Source organism: Eurosta solidaginis, chromosome X (assembly GCF_040869045.1).
Source record: "Eurosta solidaginis isolate ZX-2024a chromosome X, ASM4086904v1, whole genome shotgun sequence".
Taxonomy (NCBI): Eukaryota; Metazoa; Arthropoda; class Insecta; order Diptera; family Tephritidae; genus Eurosta; species Eurosta solidaginis.
Genome location: NC_090324.1, coordinates 28209318 through 28228274, shown reverse-complemented (window position 1 = coordinate 28228274; position 18957 = coordinate 28209318). Strand labels below are relative to the sequence as shown.

The 18957-nt window shown below is 34.8% G+C and overlaps 1 protein-coding gene across 1 annotated transcript in view; it reads left to right on the top strand.

Moving 5' to 3' along the window:
• Window positions 1–2655: 2655 nt before the first annotated feature.
• Window positions 2656–18957, top strand: part of LOC137234818 (uncharacterized) — a 1233955-nt gene continuing 1217653 nt past the window's right edge. Inside the window, exon 1 of the mRNA XM_067758206.1 lies at window positions 2656–3148. Within this exon, the coding sequence (XP_067614307.1) occupies window positions 3147–3148 (2 nt within the window). The 5' untranslated portion in view covers window positions 2656–3146. The remainder of the gene's footprint in view (window positions 3149–18957) is intronic.

Below are 18957 nucleotides of genomic sequence, written 5' to 3'. Positions count from 1 at the left end.
AAGGTCGACCAGAGGTGACTCTAGAATGTGTTTGTACGATATGGGAAGTAACTGAAAGGTGTTAATGACTATTTTAAAAGGGAGTGTGCCTTAATTCTATAGAAGGACGCATTTTCGAGATATCGCCATAAAGGTGGACCAGGGGTGACTTTAGAATGTGTTTGTACGACATGGGAATCAAATGAAAGGTGCTAATGAGTATTTTGAAAGGGAGTTGGCCTTAGTTCTACAGGTGGACGCATTTTCGAGATATCGCCATAAATGTGGACCAGGGGTGACTCTAGAATGTGTTTGTACGACATGGGAATCAAATGAAAGGTGTTAATGACTATTTTAAAAGGGAGTGTGACTTAGTTCTATAGGTGGACGCGTTTTCGAGATAAGGCCATAAAGGTGGACCAGGGGTGACTCTAAAATGCGTTTGTACGATATGAGTATCAATTGAAAGGTGTTAATGATTATTTAAAAGGGAGTGGGCCTTAGTTCTATAGGTGGACGCCTTTTCGAGATATCGCCATAAAGGTGGACCAGGGGAGACTCTAGAATATGTTTGTACGATATGGGAATCAAATGAAAGGTGTTAATGACTATTTTAAAAGGGAGTGTGCCTTAGTTCTATAGGTGGACGCATTTTCGAGATATCGCCATAAGGGTGGACCAGGGGTGACTCTAAAATGTGTTTGTACGACATGAGTATCAAGTGAAAGGTGTTAATGAGTATTTTAAAAGGGAGTGGGCCTTAGCTCTACAGGTGGACGCATTTTCGAGATATCGTCATAAAGGTGGACCAGGGGTGACTCTAGAATGTGTTTGTACGACATGGGAATCAAATGAAAGGTGTTAATGACTATTTTAAAGGGGAGGGTGCCTTAGTTCTATAGGTGGACGCGTTTTCGAGATAAGGCCATAAAGGTGGACCAGGGGTGACCCTAGAATGCGTTTGTACGATATGGGTATCAATTGAAAGGTGTTAATGATTATTTAGAAGGGAGTGGGCCGTAGTTCTATAGGTGGACGCCTTTTCGAGATATCGCCATAAAGGTGGACCAGGGGTGACTATAGAATGTGTTTGTACGATATGGGAATCAAATGAAAGGTGTTAATGACTATTTTAAAAGGGAGTGTGCCTTAGTTCTATAGGTGGAGGCGTTTTCGAGATAAGGCCATAAAGGTGGACCAGGGGTGACTCTATAGTGTGTTTGTACGATATGGGTACCAAATTTAAGGTATTATTGAGGGTCTTAATAGGGAGTGGCCCTTAGTTATATATGTGAAGGCGTTTTCGAGATATCGACCAAAATGTGGACCGGGGTGACCCAAAACATCACCTGTCGTGTACCGCTAATTTATTTATGTATAATACCACGAATAGTATTCCTGCCATGATTACAAGGGCTTTTGATTTCGCCCTGCAGATCTTTTTCAGTTTCTTCTACTTAATATGGTAGGTGTCACAAACATTTTACAAAGTTTTTTCTAAAGTTATATTTTGCGCCAAAAAACCAATCCAATCACCATGTTTTATCCCTTTTTTCGTATTTGGTATAGAATTATTTTCATTTTTCAAAATTTTCGTTATCAAAAAAGTGGGCGTGGTTATAGTCGGACTTCGGCTATTTTTTAAGTGAGTTCAGATAAGTACGTGAACTAAGTTTAGTGAAGATATATCGATTTTATCTCAAGTGATCATGTTAAGGGCCGAGCGGAAGGACAGACGGTCGACTGTGTATAAAAACTGGGCGCGGCTTCAACCGATTTCGCCCATTTTCGCAGAAAACAGTCATCGTCATAGAAGCTATGCACTTACCAAATTTCACAAGGGTTGGTAAATTTTTGTTCTACTTATGGCATTAAAAGTATTCTAGACAAATTAAATGAAAAAGGGCGCAGCCACGCCCATTTTGAAATTCTCTTTTATTTTTGTATTTTACTGCACCATATCTTTACTGGAGTTGAACGTTGACATAATTTACTTATATACTGTAAAGATATTCAATTTTTTGTTAAAATTTTACTTTTAAAAATTTTTGTTTAAAAAGTGGGCGTGCTCGTCATCCGATTTTGCTAATTTTTATTTAGAACGCATACGGTAATAGGGGTAACGTTCTTGCCATATGTCATCATGATATCCTCATAACCTCAAATTACAGCTTGTAAAACTTCTAAATTACCTTCTTTTAAAAGTGGGCGGTGCCACGACCACTGTCCAAAATTTTACTAATTTTCTATTCTGAGGCATAAGGTCAACCCACCTACCAAGTTTCATTGCTTTTTCCGTCTTTGGTTATGAATTATCGCACTTTTTCGGTTTTTCGAAATTTTTAAATAGCAATCTGAGATGAGTTCCCAAGAACTTACATACCAAATTTCATTAAGATACCTCAAAATGTACTGAAGTTATCGTGTTCTAGGGCGGACGGATGTACGGACGGACATGGCTAAATTAATTTGTTTTTTTCGCCCAGATCATTTTGATATATAGAAGTCTATATCTATCTCGATTAGTTTATGCCGTTACGGGGTACCGTTATGCGAACAAAATTAATATACTCTCTGAGCTCTGCTCAGCTGAGTATAAAAACTAGCAATCTCTCAACACCATCTGTATTGTTATGTCATGATTTAGAGTTGTTTGTGACCGAGTGACTGCGCATGTCGGTTTCTTCTTTTTACTCGATATAAGATGCAGGTACTGGACCAGAAGAAATAATAAATATGATAATGGGGAAATTACTCCCCATTCCATAAGCCTTAATGTGAATTTTGGCCAAATCTTATAATCGGCCCAAGAGAAGATGAATTAATATAAAATGTTTATCAATAACAAATGGAAATTTGGATGTGTTTGAAACGTGAACGAAAGTAATATAGCAAGCCCATTGAAATCAAAATATTAAATTTGATGGAAACAAATTGGGTAGATTTTTTTATTGTTGTTAAATAAATTGGTAACGTAACCACGTTCCCTTTTGTCAATGCTTATGCGGGGAATCTATAAGAATGGATTCTAAAAAAAAACTGCGTATCTACCTTAACAAAATGAAAACGGAATCGATTAACAAAATGAAAATCAAATTTACACAGCAAATAAGAGAGATACTTTGATTAACAGGCGTTAGTTTCATACATAATTTAGCCGGTTACATATGTAGGTTATTTTACCAAATGGCAGAATACTTGCTGATTGTCCAAATTTATGAATGTTTTAGCTATGCTTATTCGGATCAAAAAATGCAAAACGGCCATATAAAAGTGCTTTAAAACCTGTTTTTTTATACTACATATGTATGTCTCCATTTCCAGCTTTAACTGTGGATATTTGTTAAATCTCATATTTGAACCTACATTGTCTCCGGTAAAATTCTAGAACAGGAGTGGCCTGCTAATACGCGTCCAAAAATATCGAGAGAAGAGTCAAAAGACGCGTATTGACCTCTAAAACAATAATCCTAAGGCGGAAAAAAAATTTTATCTCTGTTCGATATTTTTGGACGCGTAGTGGCAGTCGACCCCTGTTCTAGACTATTACCTTTTTTTAAGCTTTTCAAAAGATTAAAAATTTTTGAGAGAAAAACAAGCAGATGCATACATGTCAAGTAGGAATATATTTGAATATTTACTTTAAAAAATATTAATATATGTAATTTTGTATCAAAACATTACATGATATATTACCCGCTCTTTTTATACCTTTCATGAAAATGAAATGGTATATTAATTTCGTCACGAAACCCAAAATTGTAAGTCCTTAAAGGAAAATAGATAGACCCACCATTAAGTATACCGAAATAATCAGAATGAAGAGCTGAGTTGATTTAGCCATGTCCGTCTGTCTGTCTGTCCGTCTCTCTGTTTGTATGCAAACTAGTCCCTAAATTTTTGAGATATCTTGATAAAATTTAGCGAGCAGGTGTATTTGGGTGTCCGATTAGACATTTGTAGGAACCGGCCGGATCGGACCACTATAGCATATATCCTCCATACAACCGATTTCTCAGAAAAAGAGGATTTTTGTAATATCTTACTCAATTTAACAGATTGAAGCTTCAAACTTCACCATATACTTTCGTATATTGCATATATTGTTGCTTGAAAAAATTGATGAGATCGGTCGTATATATAGTATATATCCCCCACAACCGATTGTTCAGATAAGAAACTTTTCGTAATTACTGCCCTATTTTAAGAGCTAGAGGCTTCAAATTTCAACGAATCCTTACGTATATAGCATATATTGTTGTCTGAAAAAATCATTCAGATCGGTGGTATATATAGTATATATGTATATGGTGGTATATATAGTATATATGTATATATAGTATATATATATTTTCGCAATTTTAGCCCCATTTTAACAGCTAGAAGCTTCAAATTTCACCGAGCGCTTACGTATAGGGCATATATTGTTGTCTGAAAAAAATCACAGAGATCGGTTGTATATATAGTATATATCTCATACAACCGATTTTTCAGATAAGAAACTTTTCGCAATTTCTACCCCATTTTAACAGCTATAAGCTTCAAATTTCACCGATTGCTTACGTATATAGTATATATTGTTGTGCCAAAAAATCATAGAGATCGGTGATATATATAATATATATATGATGGTATATATAGTATATATATAGTATATATATATTTTTTTTGCGATTTCGGCCCCATTTTAACAGCTAGAAGCTTCAAATTTCACCAAATGCTTACGTGTATAGCATATATTGATGTCTGAAAAAATCATTGAGATCGGTGGTATATATATTATATACTTCATACAAACTGTCATTTTTGCCCCTTTTTTACGGATAGAAGCTTCAAAATTCATCAAGTTTCATCAAATAGTTACGTTTACTTCATATATTTTTGAAATACGTGATTCGTAGTCGTAGTTTTTACATGCAGACCACAAAAAACGTGAAGCTTTGCATCCTCACACAAAGGACCTACCTATTTTTTATTTTATATTTATCTTAAAAATCGTTTAGATATGTTCAAATTTCACCAAATGTTTACGTGTATAGAATATATTGTTGTCTGAAAAAATCATAGAGACCGGTGGTATATATAATCTCATACAACCGATTGTTCAGATAAGAAACTTTGTGCAATTTCTTCCCCATTTTAACAGCTAGAAGCTTAAAATTTCACCATATGCTTATGTGTATAGTATATATTGTTGTCTGAAAAAATCATTGAGATCGGTGGTATATATAGTATATATCTCATACAACCGATTGTTCAGATAAGAAACTTTGCGCAATTTCTTCCCCATTTTAACAGCTAGAAGCTTCAAATTTCACCAAATGCTTACGTGTATATTACATATTGTTGTATGAAAAAATCATTGAGATCGGTGGTATATATATTATATATCTCATACAACGGATTGTTCAGATAAGAAACTTTGCGCAATTTCTGCCCCGTTTTAACAGCTTAATGTTACGTATATAGCATATATTGTTGTCTGAAAAAATCATAGAGATCGGTGGTACATATATTATATACCCCATATAAACTGTATTTTTTTGCCCCTTTTTTACGGCTAGAAGCTTCAAAATTCAAAACATAACATCAAATAGTTACGTTTACGTCATATATTGTTGAAATACGTGATTCGTAGTCATAGTTTTTACACACAGACCACAAAAAACCTGAAACTTTGCATCCTCACACAAAGTACCTACCTATTTTTATACTCAGTTGAGCAGAGCTCACAGAGTATATTAAGTTTGATTGGATAACGGTTGGTTGTACATATATAAAGGAATCGAGATAGATATAGACTTCCATATATCAAAATAATCAGGATCAAAAAAAAGATTTGATTGAGCCATGTCCGTCCGTCCGTCCGTCCGTCCGTCCGTCCGTCCGTTAACACGATAACTTGAGTAAATTTTGAGGTATCTTAATGAAATTTGGTATGTAGGTTCCTGAGCACTCATCTCAGATCGCTATTTAAAATGAACGATATCGGACTATAACCACGCCCACTTTTTCGATATCGAAAATTTCGAAAAATCGAAAAAGTGCGATAATTCATTACAAAAGACAGATAAAGCGACGAAACTTGGCAGATGAGTTGAACTTATGACGCAAAATATAAAATTAGTAAAATTTTGGACAATGGGCGTGGCACCGCCCACTTTTTAAAGAAGGTAATTTAAAACTTTTGCAAGCTGTAATTTGGCAGTCGTTGAAGATATCATGATGTAATTTGGCAGGAACGTTACCCTTATTACTGTATGTACGCTTAATAAAAATTAGCAAAATCGGAGAAGGACCACGCCCACTTTTAAAAAAAAAATTTTTTTAAAGTAAAATTTTAACAAAAAATTTAATATCTTTACAGTATATAAGTAAATTATGTCAAGATTCAACTCCAGTAATGATATGGTGCAACAAAATACAAAAATAAAAGAAAATTTAAAAATGGGCGTGGCTCCGCCCTTTTTCATTTAATTTGTCTAGGATACTTTTAATGCCATAAATCGAACAAAAATTAACCAATCCTTTTGAAATTTGGTAGGGGCATAGATTTTATGGCTTTAACTGTTTTCTGTGAAAATGGGCGAAATCGGTTGATGCCACGCCCAGTTTTTATACACAGTCGTCCGTCTGTCCTTCCGCATGACCGTTAACACGATAACTTGAGCAAAAATCGATATATCTTTACTAAACTCAGTTAACGTACTTATCTGAACCCACTTTACCTTGGTATGAAAAATGAACGATATCGGACTATGACCACGCCCACTTTTTCGATATCGAAAATTGCGAAAAATGAAAAAAATGCCATAATTCTATACCAAATACGAAAAAAGGGATGAAACATGGTAAGGTAATTGGATTGTTTTATTGACGCGAAATATAACTTTAGAAAAAACTTTATAAAATGGTTGTGACACCTACCATATTAAGTAGAAGAAAATGAAAAAGTTCTGCAGGGCGAAATAAAACACCCTTAAAATCTTGCCAGGTATTACATATATAAATAAATTAGCGGTATCCAACCGATAATGTTCTGGGTCACCCTAGTCCACATTTTGGTCGATATCTGGAAAACGCCTTCACATATACAACTACCACCACTCCCTTTTAAAACTCTCATTAATACCTTTATTTGATACCCATATCGTACAAACTCATTCTAGAGTCACCCCTGGTCCACCTTTATGGTGATATCTCGAAAAGGCGTCCACCTATAGAACTATGCCCTACACCCTTTTAAAATACTCATTAACACCTTTCTTTTGATACCCATATTGTACAAACAAATTCTAGGGTCACCCCTGCTCCACCTTTATGGCGATATCTCGAAACGGCGTCCACCTATGGAACTAAGGAATACTCCCTTTTAAAATACTCATTATCACCTTTCTTTTGATGCCCATATTGTACAAACAAATTCTAGGGTCACCCCTGGTCCACCTTTATGGCGATATCTCGAAAATGCGACCACCTATACAACAACCACCACTCCCTTTAAAAACCCTCATTAATACCTTTAATTTGATACCCATATCGTACAAACACATTCTAGAGTCACCCCTGGTCCACCTTTGTGGCGATATTCCGAAAAGGTGTCCACCTATAGAACTAAGCCCCACACCCTTTTAAAATACTCATTAACACCTTTCTTTTGATACCCATATTGTACAAACAAATTCTAGGGTCACCCCTGGTCCACCTTTATGGCGATATCTCGAAACGGCGTCCACCTATGGAACTAAGGATTACTCCCTTTTAAAATACTCATTAACACCTTTCTTTTGATACCCATATTGTACAAACAAATTCTAGGGTCACCCCTGGTCCACCTTTATGGCGATATCTCGAAACGGCGTCCACCTATGGAACTAAGGATTACTCCCTTTTAAAATACTCATTAATACCTTTAATTTGATATCCATACCGTACAAACGCATTCTAGAGTCACCCCTGGTCCACCTTTATGGCGATATTTCGAAAAGGCGACCACCTATACAACAACCACCACTCCCTTTTAAAATCCTCATTAATACCTTTAATTTGATATCCATATCGTACAAACACATTCTAGAGTCACTCCTGGTCCACTTTTATGGCGATATTTCGAAACGGCATCCACCTATAGAACTAAGGCCCACTCCCTTTTAAAATACTCATTAACACCTTTCCTTTGATACCCATATCGTACAAACACATTCTAGAGTCACTCCTGGTCCACTTTTATGGCGATATTTCGAAACGGCATCCACCTATAGAACTAAGGCCCACTCCCTTTTAAAATACTCATTAACACCTTTCCTTTGATACCCATATTGTACAAACAAATTCTAGGGTCACCCCTGGTCCACCTTTATGGCGATATCTCGAAACGGCGTCCACCTATAGAACTACGGCCCACTCCCTTTTAAAATACTCATTAACACCTTTCGTTTGATGCCCATATTGTGCAAACGCATTCTAGAGTCACCCCTGGTCCATCTTTACGGCGATATCTCGAAAAGGCGTCCATCTATAGAACTTAGGTCCACGCCATTTTAAAATACTCATTAATACCTTTCATTTGATACCCATATCGTACAAACGCATTCTAGAGTCAACCCTGATCCACCTTTATGGCTATATCCCTAAATGGCGTCCACCTATAGAACTATGGCGCACTCCCTCATAAAATACTCTTTAATGACTTTCATTTGATACACATGTCATACAAACACATTCCAGGGTTTCCCTCGGTTCATTTTCCTACATGGTTATTTTCCCTTATGTTGTCACCATAGCTCTCAACTGAGTATGTAATGTTCGGTTACACCCGAACTTAACCTTCCTTACTTGTTTATTTTATATTTATCTTAAAAATCGTTTAGGTATGTAGATCTGTTCACTAGGTATTTCTTATCTTATACATCCGATTATTCGGAGATTACGAACGGGATAAGATTATTGTTCAGCCCCATTCATGAAAGGTATGAAGTCTTCGGCATAGCAGAAGATAGTCTCGTCCTTACTCGTTTTATACTCAGATATAGCAAAATTATCAGTATCGGAAAAAAATTTGCATGAGCCATGTCCGTCCGTCCGTCCGTCCGTCCGTTAGCACGATAACTTGAGTAAATATTGAGATATCTTCACCAAATATGGTACACTAGCTTATATGGACCTAGAATAGATTGGTATTGAAAAGGAGTGAAATCGGATGATAACCTCGCCCAATTTTTATATATATAAAATTTTGGAAAACACAAAAAATCTGCTAATTTAGTAAATAATACACCTAGAATGTTAAATTTGACATGTGGACTGATAATGAGACTCTTGATAAAAGTGGCACCGCCCACTTATGATAAAATCAAGTTTACAAATATTATTAATCATAAATCAAAAATCGCTAAACCTATCGTAACAAAATTCGGCAGAGAGGTTGCCTTTACTATAAGGAATGATTTGAAGAAAAATTTGCGAAATTGGTTAAGGAACACGCTCACTTTTATATAAAAGATTTTAAAAAGGGTCGTGGACGAATAAAATAAGCTATATCTTTGCAAAAAAGAGCTTTATATCAATGGTATTTCATTTCCCAAGTGAATTTATAACAGTAAAGAGGAAAAACTTCAAATTTAAAAAAAATGGGCGTGGCGCCGCCCCTTTATGACTAAGCAATTTTCTATGTTTCGGGAGCCATAACTCGAAGAAAAATTAACGGATCGTAATAAAATTGGGTACACATAATTTCCCTATAGCAGGAAATATTTCTAGGCAAAATGGACGAGATCGGTTACAGACCACGCCCACTTTTATATAAAAGATTTTTGAAAGGGTCGTAGACGAAAATAATAAGCTATATCTTAGCGAAAAAGAGTTTTGTGTCAATAGAATTTTACTTTCTTTGATTTATAACACTAAATTGAAAAACACTAAAATTTTTGAAAATGGGTGTGGCGCCGCCCCTTTTATGACTAAGCAATTTTCTATGTTTCGGGAGCCATAACTCGAAGAAAAATTAACATATCGTAATGAAATTTTGTACACATATTTTCCTTATAACAGAAAATATTTCTAGTAAAAATGGCCGGGATCGGTTAAAAACCACGGCAACTTAGATATAAAACAAGTTTAAAATGGTCGTAGACTAGAATAATAAGCTATAACTTAACAAAAAATAGTTTTGAATCAATGATATTTCACTTATCAAATTTTATTGTAAGAGAAAATGGGGAGAAACTTTTTTTAAATGGGCGGTGCCACGTGTTACGTAGAAAAGTAATTTATCTGAAATGAAATGTACCATTGAACCTCACGCTGAGTATATAATGTTCGGTTACACCCGAACTTAAACACCTTTACTTGTTATATGCACATTTGCAACCAAAACAAGTAAGGAACGCTAAGTTCGGGTGTAACCGAACATTACATACTCAGCTGAGAGCTTTTAAGGGAAAATCACCATTTAGCAAAATGAACTTAGGGTAACCCTGGAATGTGTTTGTATGACATGTGTATCAAATGAAAGGTGTTAATGATTATTTAAAACGTAGTGGGCCTTAGTTCTATAGGTGCATGCCTTTTCGAGATATCGCAATAAGGGTGGACCAGGGGTGACTCTAGAAAATGTTTGTACGATATGGGTATCAAATTAAAAGTATTAATGAGGGATTTAAAAGGGAGTAGCCCTTTTCGTATTTTTTTTTTCGTAATTTTCGATATCGGAAAAGTGGGCGTGGTCATAGTCGGATTTCGGCCTTTTTTTCTACCAAGATATAGTGACTTCATATAAGTAAATGAGCTAAGTTTAGTTAAGATATATTGTATTGTGCGCAAGTTATCGTGTTAACGGCCGAGGGGAAGAACAGACGGTCGACTGTGTATAAAAACTGGGCCTGGTTTCAACCGATTTCGCCCATTTTCACAGAAAACAGTTATCGTCATAGAATCTATGTCCCTACCAAATTTCACTAGGAATGGTAATTTTTTGTTCGACTTATGGCATTAAAAGTATTTAGACGAATTAAATGAAAAAGGGCGGAGTTACGCCCATTTTGAAATTTTCTTTTATCTTTGTATTTTGTTGTACCATATCATTACTGGAGTCGAAAGTTGACATAATTTACTTTTATACTGTAAAGATATTAAATTTTTTGTTAAAATTTTACTTCAAAAAAATTTTTTTTTTAAAAGTGGGCGCGTTCGTCATCCCATTTCGCTAATTTTTATTAGCATACATATAGTAGTAGGAGTAACGTGCCTACCGTAATTCATCATGATATCTTCAACGACTGCCAAATTACAGCTTGCAAAACTTTTAAATTACCTTCTTTTAAAAGTGGGCGGTGCCACGCCCATTGTTCACCATTTTTCTAATTTTCTATTTTCCGTCATAAGGTCAACGCACCTACCAAGTTTCATCGCTTTATCCGTCTTTGGTAATGAATTATCGCACTTTTTCGGTTTTTCGAAATTTTCGATATCGAAAAAGTGGGCGTGGTTGCAGTCCGATTTCGTTCATTTTAAACAGCGATATGAGATGAGCGCCCAGAAACCTACGTACCAAATTTCATCAAGATACCTCAAAATTTACTGTTATCGTATTTACAGACGGACGGACGGACGGACATGGCTAAATAAATTTGTTTTTCACCCAGACCATTTTGATATATAGAATTCTATATCTATCTCGATTAGTTTATGCCGTTGCGGATTACCGTTATGCGAACAAAGTTAATATACTCTGTGAGCCCTGCTCAGCTGTGTATAAAAATATTTTACGGCTGAAATATACTTTGAATGTTTGTCAAGTATGTGCCGCCGGGCGACAACGCTTAGAAAATACTTTTTTTTTTTTTGAAAAAACATGTTTCCAAATTGCTGATGTTTCTGTGATAGGCGGAGCGCACTACCACCACACCACGGCGGTCAATATTGCCGCCGATATGTTAACTGATTTCAAATATTTCAATCATGATTTTTATCGTCTATTTTTGGCAACTTCAACAACTGATTTTTATCATAAAATTCACTTTGACCCATTTCTAAGGAACATTGCTATTCTACCTTGCAATTCTTCTAGCAAAACAAAAACACAGTAAAAAAGGAAAGTTGATATGTTCCTTTCACTGCTATTGTATTACAAATTCAACTTATTGATACTTTACCAAATATGTAAAATAGATCCTTGAATGTACCGACTTGGCCATCCCGACAGATCTAATAATTTTTTTGTGCATTATTATTCAATTAAATTTTTTTTTATTAATATAATCCATGTAAGTGTTATTATCTGGGCCCATTTGTAGTCACAGTATAAAAGGCGAAACCATTGCTTTGCTTTGTTACCGAGTGCGAAAACACAATTGAGGGGATGTGTGGAATAATTGTATAAGTCAAGTTACACCGTTTTTCCGTAAATCAACTAAATAAAAAGACCACGATTACATACACATACCATATTAATCTTAGAAAATAATAGTGATATTTAAACAAAGATATTAGCTTCATTTATGGAAAAACTGTATAACTCTCTAATAAAATTTTGCAGTAGTGAAGCATCGAAATGGTATGAAAATATATTAAATGTGATAGACCAGAAAGAACTGAAAAATAAAAGAATTGAAGTGGTTTCAAAAACGACTAAGTAGACAGAGAACTCCATTGTTAAAAATAAAAACAGGTTAAAAATGATAAAAGTAGTAAAAAAAAAGATTGCTAAAAATAACAAAAAAAAATAATAAATAGTTATAAGCATTTCTAAAAAATAGAATATAATGTATTTAACAATGGTTATTAATGTATCTACTATTTTGTTTAATAAAGTATCTCAATAAAAATATTTTATATTCGACCTATGGAATAACGGTAGAATGAAAAAAAGAAAGTATCCATTTTATAATATTATTATGTATATATAAAATGTATTACTTTTTTTGATCAAAGAATCATACTATCTACTTAAAATCTTACAAAGTAGGATTATTATAAATTTATTTTTACCTGTATTGTTAAGTTTTTTTTCACTTTTCTCTAAAGGTTGATTTTTGAGTTATACCGTTATTCCACACATCCCCTCAATTCATAGGACCACTACACGGAGAACCCCGCCACATCTTTAAATGCCAAACACGCCTTTATCAAACAATATGTTTGCACTTGTGCTTGCATAAAATTTCAATGTCTTCAATTTTAACACTGTGGCTAACTGCATCACATTTGTCCAAATCTGTGTGTACTTTTCCTTCTGATAGTTTTCTCAAATATTTACGTGAACTTTTATTTACTTTTCTCTAAAAAGGATCTCTGAAATTAGGGTCCAACTAAGTTCGATGTCTTTATTAATTTTTAAGTCAACCGTAGTCGCCCACGTTATGTTTAACAATTTTAGCTTTTTTTATCAAATCTAGATTTTTCGTAAGAAGCATTGCGTTGTATATTTTCCAAACAAGCGATCTTACGAAATATATAGGGAATGATCTCAAAAGAAAGTGCACACTTTAAATTAGTTATTTATCGAAGTGTATGTATCGGATCATTATGGGTAAAATAATATTAGACAGTGTGATCTATTCAAGTTTTTCTAAAGGCCTCTTCACCGATAGAATTTTCAGAGTTTTCGCTGTATAGCGAATCGAAGAACTAGAGCATGAATGTGAAAGTGTACAGTTATCATAGTAAAAAAAATAAATATATGGTTTTAAAATCGGCTAAAATTGCCAAATTGGAAATAATTGCTTTATAAGTGGTAATGATCGTTTCTTTGTTTTCTTGAAAATATCCGTATCACACGCTGGCAGGCGCACATTATATTCCATATTATCTGATGAGACTCCTACCTTTTTCTCTTTCTTTTCAAATTCTTCCAAAAGCTCAGCTATTGCCGCCTGACACTTTAGGAAGCTAAAATAGCACATTTTATGCTTATTTTTGATAGCTGATAGGTCCTTTGACTCAAGCTCTGATGAACTTACGAGCTTTTCGTATGTCACCTTCGTAGCTTCCCACAGAGTTTTTAACTCATCCCTTTGGTATATAAGGGAGAGTTTACTGTGTTGTGAAGGTGACATGTCGTTGAAGTCATTTTCATACTCCGTCACTGCATCTGCTTGGCGTGTATAGGTCTCCATTGTGTGTAAAAATGAAAACCGATAAATTTATAAAAAACTAAGAAGAAATTGCCTTTGCAGAGTGTAGTGAGTGAAAATGTTGCCAAAGGGCCGTACTTGGAAGTGATAATGTGATTAGTGAAAAGATTTGGTGTATACGTATGTATGCACAAATTTACCAATTGATTGTGTAAGCCGATAAGTTATGGCTAACGTGAAAAAAGGACTGTATAGAGGCTTATGTGCTAAGTGGGGTAAGTACAATTTCGTGGTGGCAACGGCGCGCACCCACGTAAATATTAAGGAATGTGCTAATGCAGATTTGCTACTGAATTGTCTAAGCCAATGAGTAATGGCTAGTGAAAAATGGTGTTAGTGAAAGAAAAAACGAATCACACGTAATGGACTTTAAATAGCCAACTTTGATCTTGTCCAGTGATCTTTTATATCTCACCAAAAAAAAGAGATCAGTCTAAACTGATATTTGTATTGCCGCAAGTGGAGATAATAAATTCTTCAATTTTTTGCTTTTTAAAAAAAAAAAAAATTTTTTGAGAAATAAGCCTATTGGTCACCCAAACAACAACAACTATATATGTGTGTAAACTAAGTGCACTTTGTATTATAGCACCAAGATCAAATGCGATCGTATTGCCCGTGTAAATAAGCGCAAGTGATTTTTATGTGGAAAAATTTGTTTGATTGAATGTGCGCGCAAATCACAATTAAATTTTTTTTTAAATATTTTAAAAATATTTTTATTTGCCTTCAAATATTATAATTTAATAAATTTTGATGAGCTCGAGGCAGTTTAAAAAATTGAAACACAGTTTAAATGTTTATATTTCAATTTTATTTGGTCGATATTTCGATCTCATTCTGAGATCATCCTTAGGAACTGTGGACAAAAACAACAATTAGTTAACATGTAAATAATTTTCAAACCCTAAACATAATACCACTTACAAAATTGAATATGTTTTACCGACTAACAAGATGTACGAAAACAGAAAGCGTAGAAGTCAAATAAATATGAAAATATAAACAATTTAAAACACAGTAAGTATAAACAAAAATCTGCAAAAACAACAATACATAGAATGACGAACAAAAAGACACAGTCATTTGCATTAACATACAAATGTACATATGTACATATATATTGCTCATCCCACTGCATTTGTTGTATTGAGCTGCTATTCTAACTAGAACAGTGTTGTTGCCTTAAAACTAAGTCGCGGTAAACGCGCGCCAGCTGATCAGTGTCTATTTTATAATTCATTTTCGTGTTATTAGGGGTGTTCGTAATGTGCAGCATTTCTAAAGTATATCTTTTGCCGTAATTTTTCTCCTCGTGTAAAATGGATACATTATCGAAATCGGGATAATGCCCGGTATCTTTGCAATGTGATGACAATGAATAAATAATAAATTAAATTTTTTGTTTAAGTAACCTTAATAAATCAAAATTTTGTGCTGTGGATTAAATGAATTTTTTCAGATAAATCCTGCAAAGGTGAAAGTAAAAAAGTGGCGCTAAGCGGTGCTTAGGTTATGTAAACTTTTTAGAGCAGTGTTGTGCTACCTTGAGCTGTGCCCGGAAAATCTTACCGCGGGTGGGGGATTATTCCACATAGTCACAAGGCCTGATGCACAAAGTTTAAGTAACTGCGTTAAGCGTTTTTTTTCTCTATTTTTGCACGAAATATAAATTTTTCACTTAACACTCACTTGCACTTTTTTGATGGGAAAGAACCAATTTATAATTTATTTTGAAATATTTATTAACAACAAAAAAAAAGCACTACGTCGCACGGAATAAACCACGTACCTTTTAATTAATACGTCAATCCGGAGTAATAGAATCTGATTTTTTTTTCGGTGTTGTTGATGTTGGTGTTGCCAAAAGTTTGTTGTGTGCAAACGCTGACGATTATATCAAAAGCATATAAAGCGTCTTGAGTCAGTTCAAAAGCAATTTTTGATATTTGCATTGCGCGTCCTTAATTGGCACTCAAGTCTCCACCTTCCTCCATACAGAAGTAGACTTCTTCTTATTAACTTACCCACTCTGGAAAATCGGAGAATATTACTGGGATATTGTTCATCCATAAGCTCATTATTGGAGAAATTGATTCTGCGGACCTCCTCAGCCGCTTGTTTTTTGCGGTTCCCTTAGAGTATCCAGACACTACGTTCCTTTCTATTTACCCCTTTGTCGACGAAACTTTGCTAAAAATAATCCTCTTCTTATCTGGTGCGCGCACTACAATGACTTGTATAGCTGTATCAGTCTTGAATGTACTTTTGCCACTATACGTAATGCAATACTTGCCTATCTAATTTAAGAGATACAAGCTAATTTAATTTGCCGGCATTTTATTCCTTCCAAAAAACAGGAACTATCTCGCTTAAGGATGGAGGAACATTTATCAACATGTATCATTAAGAAGGAACAAGACAGTACTGTGTTGATTGGAATCTGGAAACAGGAAGATTGGAATACACTGCATTCCGAAATCATGCTGAGCGGAATCTGATGCATTCCGCCAGTATAAGATTTCGGCATAAGATCTTATTTCTGCTCATATTTCTTATTATTATTATATTCTGAAATTAAAGAGTAATGTTCATTAATATTTCTTTGTTTGTAATATAACATTGTTGAAATCTCGATATATCTTAAATTTTACCTTTTGAGTTGTATATTTATATATCTTTTATATTATGCAGTCGACCATTACTTTTTTATGCCTTGTGATGGCGTATCCTCATTACACTACTCTTAGCACTGCCGGATTCCCATGACATGCTGATTGGAATCTTGTTGCATTCCAACAGGAAGATTGGAATCCACTGCATTCCGAAATCATGCTGAGCGGAATCTGATGCATTCCGCCATTATAAGATTTCGGCATAAGATCTTATTTCTGCTCATATTTCTTATTATTATTATATTCTGAAATTAAAGAGTAATGTTCATTAATATTTCTTTGTTTGTAATATAACATTGTTGAAATCTCGATATATCTTAAATTTTATCTTTTGGGTTGTATATTTATATATCTTTTATATTATGCAGTCGACCATAATTTGTCGTCGAATTTAAATAATAAATAAATAAATAAATAAATAAATAAATAAATAAAATATTATCACGAATGTAAAGGATGTTTAATATTATCTTCCGTGTAATATCCGTATGTATTGCGTTGAACAAATACGTGTTTGGTGGATCTGCTTCCTTGATTATCACGAAATTTGAATGGTGCTTCTGATTAATGGCCTAGGGAGTGGAGTGGACTGTAATTATGAGACTGGTTCTCTTTACCGGCGTGGTAAGGACCATGTACAAATGCGTGGTGGCAACGGCGCGTACCCACGTATTTGTTAGAGATTAATTAAGGCGAGAAAAAAGAGGAAGAAAATAAGAACACCAAAAGGTTTCGTGTTGCGTGGTGGCAACGGCGCGTACCCACGTATTTGTTAGAGATTGATTAAGGCGAGAAAAAAGAGGAAGAAAATAAGAACACCAAAAGGTTTCGTGTTAATAAAAAAGGAATTCACAGTGTGCTTTTATTTATATAAATACAACAAGTGTTAAGAAATGGTTTAACAAATGTTGTGGAAAATGGTATATATGTAATAATAATTTTGAAAATTTGCACTTACGTGAACGTGAGGTTACGTGTACTTTTGCTGGCTGCTGGATTCAAAGAGGACGAGCCTCTTTGCGACATGAGCCGATGAACCCGCGATACAGCTCCTTCGTTGGGTTTTCCGGCAACAAAGTTGCTATACCGCGGGCTCACAGTGGTAAAAATTTAAGATACATGCGTACTACCACTCACACATGCCTGTGTGTATTAGTGATCACAAGCATATGTGGGTGGTAGTAAACGAAGGAAAATAACTAAGAAAATTATGTTACGAGGGAGGGCCTAACAGGGAAAATGCTCCAGAATCCCGAAATAAAAAAAAACCCAAAAGTACTACGCTAATTATTCTTTGAACCCGAACAACTATCAAAATATTAAAATTAAATAAAAATAACAAAGTTTGATAGTATTCAGGCACTTTGTTAGTGGTTGTATTTGTAGTGGATTACCCAAACCCAAAAATTTTAAAACACAGTTTCAAAAAAAAAAATGTTTGGAAACAATCCTAATAAGAAAATAATCAGTAACATAAAAAAATAACAATTGTTTATAACCTCGAAACTTCAAAAATATTAAACTTTGAATTTGAGATAAAAAGTTGACAAATGAAATTTAATGTATTTGTATAGGTGTCCGTGGTGCTGCCTTGGCGAAGGTTCAGCGAAGGATGTTAGTCCATCTCTATTTATTTGATGTCTGGTCAATCGTGCCGTCCGGGGAAGTGTGGCACTTCACGTTCAAGAACTTATTCCTAAGCGTGGATGCCACACCTCCTACTCCTAAATATCGTGGCGGCGACTGTAAACCTTACTTACCGACAGTGCTGGACTCCCGGTAAGGTAGCTTAAACAGCTCGCCACGATCTCCTACCTAAGTCCGTCGCTAGCTAAGTGTCATACCAGTTACCACTTTGTCGAGCTGTTGAAGTTCAAAAAAGGAACCCTGACATGGACACTCAGCTAATCCCTATCATCTGGTCATGATGACACTTATCGGTCAGGCGAACCAAAACGACGTTGCCATCACGACGGTCCCTGTTCTAAGTCGGAAGACGGAAATAGGGATCGGGTTTGGAAGGATGAGAAGGATTAAACAAAAGTTAAGAAAATCAAAAGTAGCAAATAAGAATTAAGTGCTCAAAAGAATGAGAGAAAATTGAAATTTAAAATACGAGATAATTAACTAACTGAAAAAATTACATAAAAAATGCACGGGCTATTTTCGCT